The sequence below is a fragment of the Empidonax traillii genome, unplaced genomic scaffold (assembly GCF_003031625.1).
Source record: "Empidonax traillii isolate 1590-97213 ecotype Southwest subspecies unplaced genomic scaffold, ASM303162v1 scaffold517:size446157, whole genome shotgun sequence".
Taxonomy (NCBI): domain Eukaryota; kingdom Metazoa; phylum Chordata; class Aves; order Passeriformes; family Tyrannidae; genus Empidonax; species Empidonax traillii.
Window position 1 is genome coordinate 108553 of NW_020955710.1, and position 17485 is coordinate 126037.

Here is a 17485-nt window from a genome sequence, read left to right on the forward strand (position 1 = left end):
GGGCTCAGTCAGACCTGGGGAGCTCTGAGTCCATGGGTGGTGTCGGTCACCCAGAGCCCCCTGCTCAGTCCCTGCTTTGGAATATCCTCAGCAGTTACAAATATGTCAGATAATAATTTTAAAACACCCTCCTCTTTATTTTGTTTTTAATTTAAAGCTGGGACATCCCTGCTGATATCTTGCTGGGCTTTTCCTGATTTGTTCTTCCCAGCCTGTCTCACTACGGCAACAAGTACATTTAGCATCTTGCAAATGGCGTCACTCATAATGGATGTGATAATAAGCCCAGTTACCTGTCCCTGATTGTAATAAATGTAAATTACTAAGTATAATAGACCTGAAACTGAGCCATTTAGTGTTAGATGCAGAAATAATGAAAATATCTGTCATAAACTGGAAGGGGCAAAATTATTTTGTGTAATTATATTTTGTTCCTCTTGTAACTGCCAGATCACTCTGTACTCTTATCAAACTGACTGAAGAAGTCCATCAGTTATACCCAAAGCACAGTCGTGCCCCTTTCCGAGATGTCACTGGCTGTGATTGTTACAGCTAAATGAACTGAGCTCTTTTTTTCTAGGAACAAATCCATTCAGCATGTGCATTTATATTGCATATAATTCCAGGAATTCCTGTGTCCATGTGCAGCTCTGTGCAGCCAGTCAATATTTGTAAACACTTAGAACTGCTTCAGAGATTATAAACTTTGTAAAAATTGTTTTTTCAGAGCAGTTCAACTTTCCAGGGATTTACATTTGAAAAACATTTAATTTTGAAGACCTGGAAGCATCACTATTGAGTATCAAGAAATGCAAACCTCTGTGTGTGAGCAATACGAGTGTGATATTCTGTGAGCGATGGAGGAGGGCATTTCTTACCTCCCACAGTTCTTTTACTCCATCCTCTAACAAGGTGTGTGTAAGTGGGTTCAGCAGACACCTTGCTGCTCATTGCGGGCAGAGGTTGATTCAGAACTAACCAAATTACAATTTTTGTTTCATTTTATTTAAAATCAGGAGAGGCAGTTCCTTTTGTCCGTGTTTGTGTAGATGACAACGGTCTCCTGACTTCTCCTTGGCATCTGTGCCCCACTTAAACAGCACTTGTAGCATCGTGCTCAGAAATTCAAAACACAGGCTTTTGCCAGCATGTCTGTAGTGACTATAATCTGAGCTGGTTTGTGAGTCTGCAGCTGCCAGCCTGTCCTCCCTGCCCCAAAGTCCTGGGTGCAAATGTGCACCTAAGGGTGACTCTGCCCTGTTCAGCACAGATGCTGCAGGCAGTGCTGAGATGACCGGTTCTGTCGTTCTCCATTGAATTCTGAACTGTGAATGTGTCATTACCTTCCCCTGCTTCTGGGTGTTTCATTTTCAAAGCTGAGAGTTACATAGGCTGGCACCTTCTGTTTCTGAATGGTTCTGAGTATGCCATCATCGTGGGAGATTCCCAACTGTGCATTTACCTGGATACTGCAGCGCTGGAACTCTGCTCTGTTCCTTGTCTCAGGGTGCACTCTGTAGCAGCGGGCTGAGGAGCAGAGCTCGGGTGGCATGGGAATGTTTTGGTGACATTTCTGACTTCAGGTGGATGTGTGTGTGTTGGGGCAGTGGGTTGGCAGTAAGTGTAGGAATGTTGACTGTACTGGGAAGGTGCACACATCAGTGAGTGAACAAGGCTTCAGCCGCTCAATCACTCTTTTCTCTGAAGAGTGGGAATTACGAACACCGATCACTCTGCACAAGCAGGCCTGGCTGTTTCTCCACAGAGTTTTTGGGAGGCTGTCAGTGCAGCACAGCATCTCTCTCCATGAAAGGCCCTTGGAAGTGACTGTGCTGGGGAGGGGCATCGATTCCCAGTCCTGCACCGTGCTCTGTATTCACTGGTCTTCACTGCTGCTAGTGCAGGGTGCAGGTTTTCAAAACTTCTCCAGGTGTGCCTGGGAAAGGCTGTCAGTAATTTCACTCTCCCTCCCAAAGGGTGCTGAGGGTGACATTTAATGATGTTGAAAATCCCACAAAAACTTACCAGAATACAGTTTTGGGGAAAAATGCTCAGGCTTTCAAAGGAAGCCCCTTCCATGAAACACACAGGCTGGAACAAGAGCCAGTAGAAGTAAAATTGTTGGTAGGTGGTAAGGACAGTAGCCCAAGGATAGTACATTATCCCTGGGTGTATAAGCAGCCCATTTCAAGGAACTGGGAGGCATAAGGAAATGACAAATAATTGAACCTTGCTACCTTTGCCCTTTCTCTAAGATGTCCAGAAGTAACAGCTCATTAGTGGTATTATTGGAATAGTGCATTTTGTGAGCGTTTGAATAAAATTAGGACCAGGACAAAGCGAGGGAAGCATTGCTGGGTAACACACGACCTTTCCTACAGTTCTTTATCCCCTGATGCTCACCCCGTTTGTGAACAAGGCAGATAATTGCAGAGCACGAGCGTCAGCAGCTGTACAGACACTGATAACACGGGACAGCGCGGTGCTGGAAGGATCCCTGCAAATGGGACCCAGGGATTTGTCTGTCCTGTGAGCCCTGCACAGCCAGGGCCCTGCAGGACAGCGGCTCCCCTTCACAGGCAAAGCCAGGACGTGCCCAGGCTCTGCTCCTGGTGAGGGTCTTGGCAAGGGCCATCCCCGCCTGCAGCACATCTTCTCAACACTCTACGCCTCTCCCACACATCTTCAGTTTTTCTGCCTCCATGTTATTTCCCTGGGTGGAAAAGTACTTGGCTGGAGGAGACAGAGGAAAGATAATTCACCTCAGTGCCCTCGGAACAGAGGACCTCCTCCTCAGTGTCTCCGTATCTCTCTGCTCTGGGGTGCTGGGAAGGTTGAAATTTAATTTCAATCAGACCTGGGCAACTCCTGTCCTTTTATCTCAAGACTGAGTAGGGAACTGCATGGATACTTCTAGAGGAAACATGTATGGGAGGAATCACACCCTGCTAATTTGCTGGCCAAAAACTTGTGCCACTGATGGCACAACAGCTCTTGCAGTACAGAACTCTTTCAGAAGTACCTTCTCGGTGGTTAGATCTTTATGTGCCCTGTGGAGCTACTAGTCAGGGTTCCTGCTGCTCTAACCTGTAACAGGCTATTATGTCATCATTGTAATCAGTTGAAATATTTTCTTCAAAGCCTTATCAGTGCAGTGATAAGCACGGAGTGCAGTGGCTGATTGGACCTTGGATGGGCATAGTTGTACCATGCAAAAATATGGTGCCATGTTTTCGGCACAGCTGTGTGTGGCTGTTTGTCACCGCTGCAGTGCACGAGGAACACGCTGAACAGGAACAACGTTAATAGAGGGGAGGAGGGGCAGATCCAGCTTTTTTATTCTCTGTACAAACAGACTGCCTGGGAGCAGAGCATCGCAGGTACTCGGTGGTACAGTAGAAGAGCTCTGGGCAGGGCTGAGCCCATTGGAGCAGAGCTGTGTGTCGGAGCGCTGTCCCTTCGCTCCTGCCGCTGAACGGTGTGTCTGTAACGGTACGTGTGTCTGCTCCCGGGGGCTTCCCGCCAGCAGGAGCGCGAGGAAATTAAGATGAAAGCTTGTTTTCTGCCTTATTCATAATAAATGCAAAACTCTCCCCCAAAGCACTTGGCATGACTAATGTGCCACATATTTTTGATATCCCAGAGCGGCAGGCGAGTGCTTCTGCCAGACGGGTGCTCGCAGCACACCTTGGGCCACGTGCTGCCAAACAGCGTCGGGAGCCAGGAGCCGGCGCCGGCACGGGGCTGCACACAGACAGCGTGAGCTGGAGCCTTTTGCCTCGGGGCACCTTCAGTATGGCTTTGCTCTTACACTGCTTGATTTCCACTGAGATGCTTTGAAACCGTGTGAAACGTGTTTCTGTTGTTGTTGTGTCGCACTTTCCTCTTTAAAGCGATTAATGGCGACCGTCTGCGAGGGGACCAACGCGCTGCGCCGTGCGCTTTGTGGGATCTGCAGCCCATCTCCACCAGTCAGCACTGAGGGTCTTTTGTAATGCTCTGCAGACACCCAGGCCCTGCTGCAGGGAGGGAGGCGGCAGAGCTCCAGGCACGGTGCTGCAGCACCAGGCAAACGCTTCCCAAACGAGGAGCCTGTTTGCAAACCGCCCGTACCTGTCATTTCCAGGGAGAGCTGTGTCTCCTGCACACCAGAGTGTCCTGGGCTCCAGCCACCCCCCAAGGCCCCCAGCAGAGAGGGCTGCTGTCTGTGTGACTCTGCATGGAGGGGTGGCAGAACGGTAGAAAATGATGCCATGGAGAGGATGAGCTCTTGGTTTTGGCAGCAGAGGATCATCTGCCCGTTTTGGATAAGGAGGAGGAACAGCAGCCCTGGCACAGGCCGGCCCTGCTCTGCCGAGGGAGCGCACGGAGCCCTGGCTCCCCCGGCTGCAGCACGGACAGATGGCCGTGGCGGGGGCTGCAGAGGGGGCCCGGCTCCCACACACCCGTCGGTGGCACAGCCTCGGCTCATACGTGTCTCACGTGGTACACGGGCCACTGAAGACATGCATCACTGCAAAGCTTGCATCTCGATGCCTTGGGTTATAAAAAGCGCATAAGTCTGCGGTTGCTGACAGGTAAAATTTAATTGCACCTGTTCACTGAAGGATATACGTTACTAAAATTCCCCCAAAAGTTCTCAGTGAAAATCACGCGGCAGTGACGGTCACTAGACCGTAAACGATGGTGAGCCCAATCAAGCAGATTGAGTTTCACACTGAAGTTGCCTAGCACCATGTTTTAAAAGCACAGTAACTCCATCCTGTGCAGAGCTGGGGAGGACAATTAGGTGCAGAAAGGTCATCTGCCGACACATCTCTGTTAACCTCAGTTTTACGGTCCTGGCTTTATTCTGCTTTGGTAAGTCCCAAACATTTATGTTCTTGTTTGTTTTCCAAACTGCTGTCACGGTGTCAGCAGCAAACTCCCTTTTGTGGAACATCTTTGGTCCCTGTGATGCAAGTCAGGAGGAAACTGAAATAGGTATCTCTTGCACTGAACTGTGAGTTCAAAGATTTTCTGCAAGTCTCCCTAGTTGGGTGGAAGAAGGATTTGGCACATGGACATATAGACAGCCTTGATGTCTGATGGGCTGGAAAAAGCTGTCTACCTCTATACTTTCAGCTTCTCCACTGGCCAGATGCCCTGAAAGCCCTTCTCCGGGTGGGATGCACATCACAGATGGGAGTTGCAGCAGGTCCATGCCAACAGTCGGCATTAACGGCCTCGGCAGTCCCTCTGGAGCAGAGGAACAGGCGTTGGAGCGTGTGCTCTCCGCGCACCCCAACCATTGGGTGCCAGTGCCGGGACTGGTGCCCCGTGGTGTTGGCAGGAACCACGGTCTGTGGAGAGCAGCCAGTCAGTTCTCCCCTTGCCTGTCCACAAGCCCACAAACACTTTTGTCTTTTATTTGCCCACTGCATCAGCAGAATGCACCGTTGTTTCCATATGTTGGTGAGAGTATATGAATGCTGCCAAAATGTTTTTATTTTCAAATAAAATGAAAATGGGGAAGGACTTGCTGGCCATTGCCATCGGCAGGGATGGGGCCCTGAGGGTTTTGCTTGAGGTCAGCACAGAGTTATGGTTCAGAAGTAAAAGTTCTATATGTTCAGGATCTGCTATTGACAAATAATCGTCTCCTCTATTCCCTGTTTATAAACAGGCAGTTGTGGTTTAATGTTGCGTGTGTGCAGAGAAGGAAACGTTGGCCAAATCCTGATCCCAGGATGGCTCAGGTCACCTGCAGAACTCACATGACAAGGTCTTTGAAGTCTTTTTCAAATCTTACGATTTAAACCATGTGTCTGAAACTGGCTCTGTGCTGTAGAGGTTAGACATGTAGAGGTGATGCTGGTAGGTGAGAGCCAAGTGCTGGCTGGTACCTGCCTCTCCAATGAATTTACAAAAACTTCTGCCTTTTGCCTCCTTTTTCATTCTCCATCTGGAAGGTCCTGTGTATTTCACCCCAGAACTTTGCATGTCATCCTGCTGCTGCAATGAGGTGATGTGGTTAATTGAAAATAGGTAATGTTCACATTTTAATGTGTTGGAGTTTTCTTTCAAACAGCCTTCATTGTGTGGTTGAAATGTTAAAATAATTTATATACTGATAAAACTCCTCTACAAGCTCATAATATTAAAATGCTGAGATTTCACTGCTGTATTCAAATAGGAGGTAAATTCCTGCTCTGTGCAGTTTTATATATACATTCATGATTGATAATTCACACCTTGCATAGCTCCCAATGTCATTATTTCATATGAAATGAAAAAAAACTTGTTTGTGCCTGTTTTAAACATTTTGCCCTGGAGTTTTGCCTTGGCAGAAGGAAAATGTAAAATAATGCAGCCGTGGAGGGGAGGGTCAAATTGCCGTACATATTAAAAGAGGAGCTTTTGATCAGCTCCTTCAAGGGTCTGGTATGACTCCATTTATCTGAAGATCTCAGGGGACACTCCAAACCTCCAGATAACTGGGGGCTTAGTTAATCAGGGCCGCCAGCTGTCCAGCTTTTCGCTGGGGTGGGGTTCAAGATCACAGCCCATCCTCTGCAGCCCCGGCTGCAGCAGCGGATTTGTGTCCCTGCAGCCCTCGAGCCCCGAGGCTGCTCTAGGAAAGCTGCACTTGGACCTCCCTCATGGTCCTGCTCAGCCCAGAGCACTGCCCTGAGCTGGGTCGGGGGTTTGCTGATCCACGGGTTGCATTTTTAAACCAGCAATTTATGTGGCACTCCATCTAAATGCAGCTCAGTGTTCAGGGCACCTGCATGTCAGGTGGCTGTGCCCAAAGCTTGCAGGAGCTGGCACACCAAGATCAGGTTAGGAAGAGTCAGCGTAACGTTGGAAGGAGTGTAAGGGACATCTCGGGGCCAGCTCATGGGCTGCAGGCACAGCGTGGTTGTGTGATGCAGCTCTGACTGAAGTATTGCTCCAGAGATTACTGGGATGGACACGTTCCTGCAGAGGGACAAACAGGAAACTTCTTGAGGCTTTTTTTAACAGGATGGAGGTGTTTTTCAGGGGGTTCTTTACAGCTTGTTCATGTACGTTCTTAAACTCCAGTTCTTTGGCTTTTTATTATAGTGAATCCCATCTTTTCTCCCCAGTCTGTACTGAAACGGAGATGGCAGGGAGTTTGGTTTTGTTCTCCTGCAGCCACTCAATTCTTTCTTGATTAAACTGTAAGTAAAAATGAGCACGGGCATTGTGCTCACTGCCCACATGGCGGGAGCTCCTGTGCTGCCTCTTGCTCCAGATAGCCCGGGAGGGACATGGGGAGCACAGAGCCGAGGGGGGGCTGCAGAGTGGAGCCAGTGTGTGCAGCGCTCGGCCCCCCCAGGACCCCAGTGTGTGCAGCACTCAGCCTCCCCAGGACCCCAGTGTGTGCAGGCTCGGCCCCCCCAGGACCCCAGTGTGTGCAGCACTCGGCCTCCCCAGGACCCCAGTGTGTGCAGCACTCGGCCCCCCCAGGACCCCAGTGTGTGCAGCACTCGGCCCCCCCAGGACCCCAGTGTGTGCAGGCTCGGCCTCCCCAGGACCCCAGTGTGTGCAGGCTCAGCCTCCCCAGGACCCCAGTGTGTGCAGCCCTCGGCCTCCCCAGGACCCGCTGCTTTGGGCTTTTTAATCTGCAAGGGGGGCGCTGCACTGGGATCTTCCTCGCGCACCTCCAAAGCCGCTGTGGATCCACACGGCTCTCCGGACCTTGGAATCGGCATGGCACAGTGTGTTGTTCCTCGGCTGCCTCTCCTGGAGCTGCCCAGCTGTTTGGCCCAGTGTTTTGTGCTGCGATGAGCACCCTGCAGCTCATCGATAGGCGTTTACTGGGTGCAGCAAACCTGGGCAGCGTGTCCTCGCCGTGTCCTTGCGTGTAGCACTTACCGCGGCGGCACAGCCTGCGGTGAGCTCGCGGCGGCTGCGCGTGCTGATGTGTGAGATGTGCAGGGCCGTTCATTACGCAGCAGGGCATTATCAGGCAGAGCGTGAAAAGCCTTTGCCGTCCCCCTGCCTGGTTTGAAGCAGCCCACGCGCGGCCCCGGCCGCGAATCGAGAGCTGCCGGCCGGCCCGCAGGCTCAGGTGGTCGTCAGCCCCCGGTGTCGCCGAGCCCTTTCAGCAATTTGTCACGCCTGGGTCTGCTCCCGCTGCGCCAGCACGTGCCAGCTCCGTGTCGGAGGGGCTGTTGGCCAGACGGCCGTGCAGCCCCCGCGTCCCGCTGTTCCCGCTGTTCCCGCTGTTCCCGGCCAGCCGCACTCAGCTCGGCCCTGGCAACAGCCGAGCGCCGAGGAATCAGCATCTCCATAATGAGAAGTGAATGGCATCCGTCAGTCCCTTTAGAATAGGGCCCAGGCGTGTGCCTCCTCTCCGAGGAAGTTTGGCAGCCTATTCATTAACAAGAGTCATCAGGAGTTCAGCCCATAATGGGGAGGCAGCCCCGCACGCTGCGGGCTGGCGCTGGCGCTGTCAGGAATGTGTTCTCCCGGGCTTCGGGGAAGGGAGGAAAACTGAGCAAATAACGCTGTCAGCAGGTGCAAACGCTGAAATGCTGGCTATTGATTTTCTTTCTCCAGGCTTCCACGGGAAGTTTATAAGAAGATTTATCACATATCAATCGTCCTCTGCAAGCGTTAAAAGCAAAATTCTTCTTTTCTTTCTCTTTCTTTTGTTGCCACCACGCCTGCAGGAACTCACATGCAATGAAGACGTGCTTTGCTTATTCCCCTCAAGGTCGACATTAGACCATCGTCTCCTGGTTTTAAGCACCGCTTTACTCTGATTTTTTTTTTTTAATACTGTTTCAGAGCGGTTTTGTTAATGTACTGCAAGTTACAAATGGCACTTCAATATTAATTAGTAATGCTTTTCAATTCTAAATACCCTCACCTGCATTCTGTTGTCACTGGTGTTATTCTCCCGCTCCTAATTTCTAAATTCAGCTTGGCCTTTGCTCCCACTGAACAGCCTTGCAGAGCTCGAGTGCATTTCCCCGTAACAGAAGCACAATGAGGCGCTGAAAACTTTTGTTTTCACTGAGGAAACGGAGAATGAGATGTCATCCTGGCTCCTGCGAGCCCTAATTCATAAAGTCATACGTGAGGCTCTCCAGCCCATTGTAGATTTGTCCCAAGCGTTATCCTGTTATTGGAAGTGTATGATTCACCTTCTGAGCAGACAGAAGCTGCACACAAAAGGGGAAGATTTGCTTTCTCTGCTGTGAAAGGCTGCCGCAAGCAGGGGTCCTATTAAGACAGCTGGAAAGTTGCTTCAGCTTGTTACGCTTGTAAGTTTTATTGGTGACTGGTTTTTGATTACACATTTGAATGCTGTGTGTTCCAGGTTGCCGAGTTTTAATTAAAAGGCAATAGTCTCCGTGTTAGCTCGCTTTGTTGTTTGCATTATGTAGGCCATAATGCATGCAAGTTGTGGGCTGGGTTTGTCCAATGTCCATCGTTTCTTTGGGATACATAAGGTTGCACCTTCCAGCACCTGCCCTAAATACAACTGTCACGCTTTCAGAATTGTGTTTATTGTGGTTAATTTCTTTTGAGAAGTCCAGTGATCAAATGAAGGGGGGGGGGGTTGATCCCCGCTGTCCCATAGCTTGTTTCTCCAATCTAGTCACTTTTCTAGTCACTGGAACAGGAATACTGTGTGGCAGGAGCTTCCCATAGTGCCACAGCCTGTCTGTGACGGCAGGTTCTGGTTTTGGAAAGCTGCGGTCTGGGGGTTTGCTCCTGCCCTCGGCAGCTCCCGAGTCGCTGTTTCTGAGTCACAAAGCTCAAAGGTGTTACCCTGAATTTCCAGCCCCGAAGGGTGTCCTCTCCTCACTGCTCGCCTTCAGATCTGCTGGGCAGTTCTGGTCCCCCCGGTCCCCACCCATTGCAGCCCGGTCAGTGTGGATGTGGGGCTGAGGGGCTGCTGCTCCTCAGGGGGGACGCCGTGGGACAGCCTGGAGTTCTGCACACACATTTCCTTAACGGGGCCGCCACAGCTACGAGGAGAGAGCTCTGTACCTCGAAGCCATCATCCAGAACCACAAAGAGGTGATGACGTTTGAGGATTTTGCCGCTCAGGTCTTTTCTCCCTCTCCCAGCTACTCCCTCGGTGGAACTGGTGAGTCTCTGCACGTTATTCTTCTCTGTAGCCCCAAGAAGCACTTGAGCAGCAGATGTACACCTGTTTTTTGTAGATAAATGCTTGCAAATTTAAGAAGACCGTTCTTCCCCTGAATCAACTAATGAATATCAAAAGGAATGATGACATTCATTTTAATTTGTTTTGCATCAGAGCTATTCAGTCTGCTCCTTTCTTCAGCTATCCTGTTAACCCCCGACTCCGGCGAGGTTAATGAACTTTCTCGCAGTGATGGGCTCCGGCTCATTCAGGACTCCGGGTTCTTGCTGAGCTGGGAATATGTTGTTCAAAAGCGAGGCCTGAATTGGGGCTCACTTATCAAAAATAGTTCCTCGCAGGGGAAGCTGCTGCTAATGCTAAATGGGGATTATGCTGCTGAGCTACCAGGGTCAGGGATTAATGCACAAGAACCGCAGGAACGGGGTGCTGTTAGGGAATCACAGCGGCGGGCGGGACGCGGGCGCTTCCCTTCAATGCAGACAAGCACATTGCAGGCTGCCCTCCAGCACCTGGCCTGGAGCCTCTTTGGGGGCTGTAATGGATGTGTGCATGTATGTGGGGGGTGGGGGTGTGCATGTGTACACACACATCAGTGCTCATCATTCATCAGCCCTCCTGAGAGGTGGCAATGCAGTGCCAAAGCCCGGGCGGGCGTTTATTCCTCCTGCCCTGTGGACATTTAGGTTACTGTGTGGTCAGTGAGGTACAAATCGCTGCCTGGCTGGTTCCGTTGAGTTTAAGTGAACCTCTTCTGAAAGGGATCTTTTGCTCTGAAAAGCAGATTTCTAGTGCTCTCAAGATGTGTTTTTTCCAGCCTCCAGAAAGTGTCTCGTCGCTGTGTGCTGGACTCTCTAACAAAGATTCCTTAATCCATTGTTGACACTCATAGGGTGACACTGGCACTTTCTAATCATTCTCTTTTGGATTGCTGAATAGATTATTTCCAACCTGTACAAACGTTGCAGGACATCTGCTCTATTTCTCTTTAGCCCGACTTGTTAGCAGATATCTTCCATCTAAACTGAAACATTGAAGGAAGAAATTAAATTTGCTAGAATAAATCACTTAGGAATAAAACCAGCCGTGCAGCATTGTCTAGCGTTCCTGGCTCCGATCCTGGCGCGCTCGGAGCTTTGTGAGGAGATAAGAGGCCTGTGCGGGCCGGGCAGTGGTGGCCAGGAGCAGCAGGCAGAAGGCTTTGGAGATAAGCGCTGGCAGGAGGGGAGGCGGTCGGGGCCATTTACATAATCGCGCCTCTGCGTCCTGGAGAGGCGTCAGGGAACACGGGATGGATCTATTGATCTCTGCTGAACTGGAATACTAAACAACGCTAGGAAAGCTTATAACTTAAAGCTTTGATTAATGTTTCCTACATTAAAAAGTAGAACAGCTGTGCATTAAATTCTTTTATACACTCTGCCAAAAGTCTTAGACAAAAAAATCGCCCGTTTCAATAGGAGTGCAGCACGTGCCCAGGGTTGGTCGTTAGCATTTGAATCGTTTATCTGCTGACATATCAGCAAATAGAAATGTAGATATATTGATCTATTTTAAATGTTTTGCTCTGTACATAGCTGTGCCTCGTTCTCGTGGTTTTTAGAGCACGCAGTGATCTGGTTGTGTACAAATGTGGTCCGACAGGGCAGATCCCTTGGCAGTGCTGCTCTTGGAAGGCTGGGATATGCTGGGATATGCCAAACCTGGTTAAAGTGTTTCCCAATAGCTGAGGTTTACAGAACACTGTTAAATCATGAGTACCCTGGATGTGGTTTTATAATTTCATTATTTTAATTGCTTTTAATTGTAAAACCTGCCCCAGTCAGGTCCCAGTTTTTGGACTTCTGAGCCTCAGAATTAATTTTTCACTCATGAACTGGAGGCTGGCCATGACTTCTGGTGTCAGAATTGTCTGCTTCAGAGAATCTCCTCATGTTACCTACTGATACACCTGCACATGTAGTCAGTGATGAGCAAGGACAGTGTGAGCCGTGGCCATTGGGATGTGTTTTCCATCAGATGCTCCCTGGCAGCTCGGGAGCTGTTCCCCAGCATGCAGCCTGTGCCATAGGCAGGCAGTCCTGCTCCAGGCATAGACCCCCCTGTCTTACACCTGCAGGAATCACCTGGTTTTCTCCATGTAAAAAGGGAACTGCTGTTCCGAAACAGAAAAAATTAATCAGGGAGCAATAAATGAAAAACAGATTTTCCCCGAAAGCAGTAGGCACTGGCACAGGCTGCCCAGGAAGGTGCTGGAGTCACCGCCTCTAAAAGTGTTCAGGAGGTGTCTGAATGTGGCACTTGGGGACGTGGTTTAGGGGTGATGATGGTGGTGCTGAGTTGGTGGCTGGATTAGATGATCTTGAAGATCTCTCCCGGCCTCGATGATTCTGTGGGATTCATGGAGCTGGCACAGGTGACAAGCCAGCTGGTGCTGCTAACCCTGCCGGGTGTAAACTCCTCAGGTAAATTTAAGATTAATTCTCATCTGATCTGAGCAGAAAGGTCAAGGAGCAAGTGTGCTTTTTATTAAAATGAAGCTTGTTGTCATTAGTTATAAGAAGAAATCGGGACCATTAAATGAATTGAACGCGTAGCTCTCACTGACACACATCACTGGGGTGTTGCTAACCATGATCTAATTATTGAACTGCGTGTTTTTGCATTTTCTGATGCTGCCCCGGGGGATGCATCTCCCAGACTCCGGTGGGATGTGTGTTTCCTGCCCTGGCTTGGTCTCTCTGTCACCAGCAGTCTTGCAGGTGCTGCATTTTCTGCACGAAAATCATCCAGTTGATCTCTTTGCTGTTTCCACGTGCAGAGCCTTAAACTCCCCACACGGATCACACATAACCCTGGCTGTTTGCAGTGCTGAAGGATCACACATAACCCTGGCTGTTTGCAGTGCTGAAGGATCACACATAACCCTGGCTGTTTGCAGTGCTGAAGGATCACACATAGCCCTGGCTGTTTGCAGTGCTGAAGGATCACGGATAACCCTGGCTGTCTTCAGTGCTGAAGGATCACACATAACCCTGGCTGTTTGCAGTGCTGAAGGATCACGGATAACCCTGGCTGGCTGTTTTCAGCCTGAAAGCGCAGTCGGGTAGGCAGAATGGCCATCCCTGAACTCATTTAGGGGATGTGCAGATTAGGAACAAAAGCTGGGAATACGGCCCTTTGTTGTTAAACTGGTGCATTACATGCTGTATTTTAATTAGGCTGGGTCTGAGAGGCAGCCCAGGAAATCCTCCATAATCCAACACTGTTGAATTATTCTCATCCTTTCCCTCTGCAGATTTCTCTCCTTTTAGAGGACGGGCTTTAAGCTGCTGTTCTTGCTCCCTCAGCCAAAACCAGAAACAGTTATTCAACAAAATACTTGTGTGTTCTTTAACAAACTGGTGAAGCTGAAGCAGGCACACACAGACAGAGCAGCGCCCCGACTTTGCCTCTGTGGCTCAAAGGGCTGCCTTGGGCTTTGGGGCTTTTTTGGTGTGAGATCAGCAGCCAGAAGCACGGTGTTATCCCTTAGGAAGTGGAAGTGGCCAGGTATTCGGGGTAACTGTCTAGTGATCCTCAGGAGGATTGCGTGAAGGGTGTGTACTCGGAGGGCAGGTTTGTGTTTGGAGGGAACCCTGAGCTTGCAGTGCTGCCTTTGGCGCTCCAAGGGTTAATGGGAATGGGCACACTTGACTGCTGAGAGGACTGATCTAATCACTGCCATATCCAAGTGCATCTGTTCACCATGAGGTCATTCTTGTGCATGCTAATGACTTGGAAAATAAAGCACAATGCTCAACGTTATCAGGGAGGATATAGTGTAAATCTTGGCTTTTTTAGTTGCTAATGGATATTGTGGAATGGGCAGGCAAAGCATCCCGGATTCTTGAGTTCCAACTTAATGTTTTTAAAGCATCCTTTTCAGTGGAGTGTCAAGAAAACTGTGCTGGAAAACTCAGACATGGTATCTGTTGATAAATGGATTCTTTAATGAATATTATGGCATTGCCCAGGAGCAACACTTGAGTTGAGGAACTGTAGAGGTTTTCAGCATTCCCTGGTTTTAAAGCCTCGGGAGCCTGCCTGCTGATTTACATAAAACCGAGATTTTGCAGGCTTTTTGTTGTAAGGGTGACACATGCTTTCCTTTTGTCTCCAGATTTTTACATGCTTAAAGTTCCTGTAGAAAATACTTGAATGTACAAGGAAGCAGATCTGGTTTATTTTAAACCACTTTTTGCTCAGTACTGAGCTTGATCTTTCCCATTTTAAAGCAAAAGGAATATTTCAATTTGACATCTAGGTTTAAAATGTATTTTTGACAGAAACAAAACCAAACCCAGAGTAACTATTGCGTTAACCAGACTGATGCTCTTTGTAATGATGAGCCAGGATTCCTTTTGCTTTGGTGTGGTTTTTCTGGTTTTGTTTTTTACTTAATTGGGGTTTCTTTTACTTTTATCTTTTTCCTTGGAAAAGGGTGTTTTCCTTGTAGTGTGTTTTGTCAGATCTGTGTAGAGGTGGAACAAAAGTCTCTCCAGGTTCTGTATATTAAATATTTCTGCCTTTTTGGGGGGAGTAGTAAAAAAATACACACTCAAAAGTGAGTAGCAGTGCCACGATACCACAGCACGTTCGGCATGTGCCGGGGGTTGAGTTTGATCCATGTGTCAGTGCTGCCTGAAACTGAACAATTCATTTCTAGTCGCTGGGACTTAGGAAATTCCCGACTGTCCCGGCGCCTCCAGGAGAGGAGGCAGCGCTGGCACTGTCTGGCACACACACAGTGGCAGCTGTGTGCTCCAACCTCTGTCCAAGCCTCCCTGGTCCAGGATGGGTCCCTCCGATGTGGGAGCAAGGACAGGGAATTGAGTCGTAGGAGCCCGTGCTCAGCAGGTGAGATGGAACTGGGGTAGCTGTCGGTGCTGCCGTGGTTGTCCAGGCAGTGAACAAAGAGGAAAAGCTGAGGGAGGTGGAGCAGAGGAGCCAGAAGAGTTACCACAGGAGGCAGGATTCGGCTGTGTCTTCTCCTCCTTCCCCATGAGTACTCAGGAGGAAGCACAGCACCTGTGTGGCTTTCCCTCTCTGTTTAATCCCGGTAGTTCCACATCCTGAGCAGACTGCAGCCTCTGTCCCAGCCGCTGCTCGGCTGCCCTCGGGGGCTCCTGGGGCAGCACCAGCAGATTTGGGAGCTGCTCCTTGCCCCTGTGCTCTCTGTTATCAGTGTTCCTTGTGTGGCTTTCCTGCCCTCATCCCCAGAGCTGCCACCGTAGTGTCCCTGCGAGGGGCGGGAATGGTCTGGCATTAAACAGAGCAGTGTCACAGCTCCCACAAATTGTTGGGGCAGCAGCTCTGTTCCCCTGTAGCTCCTGTGGTTGAACAGGCCTGGCTCCAGAGGGTCTGGATCCCTGCAGAACCCTAGGGAAGTTGCATCCTTCCTTTGCAGCTCCCTGCAAAGCAGCAGCCGCCTGCTCTGGGCACAGGGGTCGTTTTCCCTGTGCCCTGCACCCACCTGTCCCTGAGGCTGGGCAGGTGCTGGGGCTGCTTCTCCCTCAAGCCTGGTGTTCCCTCGGGATCTCCAGCAGGGAAGGGACGCATTAGGGCTCTCAGGCTGGGCCCCTGCCTTTTCCATGTAATTGATTGGCTCAGAGGGAGCTCCCCCAGCTATGATCTCTGGGAGAGGAGGCAGAGAGAGAGTGTTTCTCCAAGCAATCAGTGCTGGGATGGCAGAAAATATGAGCTTGACAGGCCCGTCTCTCCTGCCGGGTGACAGCTCCAGCTGCTCGAGCTGTCAGCTCGGAGAAGGCTCCAGGCAATGTGGCCCCTTTGCATTTTCCCTCTGCATGGAGGCACCGGCTCTGTGGCCACGGAGAGCTGGAGCAGAGCTGGAGCAGAGCTGGAGCAGAGCTGTGGCCACGGGCCGGGGGCTTGGGCTGTGACACCCACAAAACCCCCAACGCTTTCTGGGCTCCCCCTGGCTGAGGCTGAGGCCAGCCTGTGCAGAACTAATTAACGGCTGCTCCGAGTCCTGACTAATTAAACTTCGATGTGTACATTTAGGGTTTATTTCCAAATCCCTCAAACCATCAAGGCTGGGCCTGTGACGGTGCCAGGCACTCCCTCCTGGAAACTGTGAGTGCTGTTTTAGGGATGGTTCTGCCCCTGATTACCTTGTAGTTTGAGATTCTCTAACTGCTTCACTTAAAGCTTTCCAAGACACTGCAGGACATGTTTGATTAACACAGCCACTGCTTCAGTTATCGATGATTTCTTCCACCAGGCTCAGGATGCTGCTTACAGTGTACTTTGAGCCTGTCCTTGGAAGTGGGAAGCAGGAACATTGGGCAGATTTACTACAGCGACTCTCTCTGGAATTTTCTGACCTTCACATTTACTGAGAAGGAAAACAAAGATTTCCACAGCCCTATCCTGGGTGACAGGTTAATGGGGGGCTGGAACAGGTCACAGCCCATGTGAAAACTTCATGTGTCTTTTTAAAGACAAGGCTTCAGGATCCTTACAGGTCATGGAGACCCACCGTTGCTTTCAGGGGTGTTCAGCTACTTCAGGAGGAGAGAAATGGCTGAAAGGTCATTCCTAGAGCACCTGCCCTGGCAGGGCGGGGCATGAGAAATGAGGTTTGTTCTCTCTGGTGGATTTGAGGTGCAATAAGCCATCTCTCTCTCTCTCTCTAGCTTCCCACAAGACAATTTCATCTAAAGTGTGGTTTTATCTGTATTCCTAACTCCATTTCTAAAATGTAAGTTCCTGCAAGCTTAAAAGCTTAAACCTCTCTCACCAGGTGTCACCTGTAAGAGGCCCTGTGGGATCCCTACATGCTCATTTGCTGGGGTTTTAACCCGCCTGCAGTGTCCCAGTGGTTTAGGTCTCTGTGAAGCCTCAAATCTTGCGCAGTTTGAAATGGTGTGACCAGCAACGGTGCTGGAGGTGGAGCCGAGGCAGCTGCACCCACCGTCCCATGGCAGCTCGTTTGGCAAAAGCTGAAGTGCAATGATTATTCATTCTCATTTTTGCCAGCATTCCCTCCCTTGACTGCTTCAGTCCACAGACCCGAGAAGGAAGCGTGCGGGTCCCTGTTTCTCCAGGTCCCTGAGGGTTGAGGGGAACTCTCCTTCCTGAGCTGCCCTTCCCGCTGGTGCCCAGCACGTGCCAGGGTCTGCTGTGCCAGGCTGACGTTGGGTCCTGCACTGACACCGTTTTGTGTTCTCTCCCTTTAGATTAGAGTGTGTAACGCTCTCGTTACGGTAATGGCCGCAGGTAAGAGCGACGCTTCCCGCAGGCCCCTCTGCTGCTGCCGCTGTGCTTCACCTCTAACAGCTCTCCTCCTCCTCC

At 50.2% G+C, this 17485-nt stretch overlaps 1 protein-coding gene across 4 annotated transcripts in view; it reads left to right on the forward strand.

The window, feature by feature from the left end:
* RALGAPA2 (Ral GTPase activating protein catalytic alpha subunit 2) overlaps window positions 1–17485 on the forward strand; it is a 95553-nt gene that overhangs the window by 74632 nt on the left and 3436 nt on the right. For 2 of the 4 annotated variants that reach the window (XM_027896840.1, XM_027896842.1), the window contains one exon: window positions 9990–10111. In XM_027896840.1, coding sequence (XP_027752641.1) covers window positions 9990–10111 — 122 coding nt within the window. Of the gene's footprint in view, window positions 1–9989; window positions 12253–17370; window positions 17411–17485 lie in introns of those variants that run through there. The other 2 variants (XM_027896843.1, XM_027896841.1) reach the window with 2 other exon arrangements.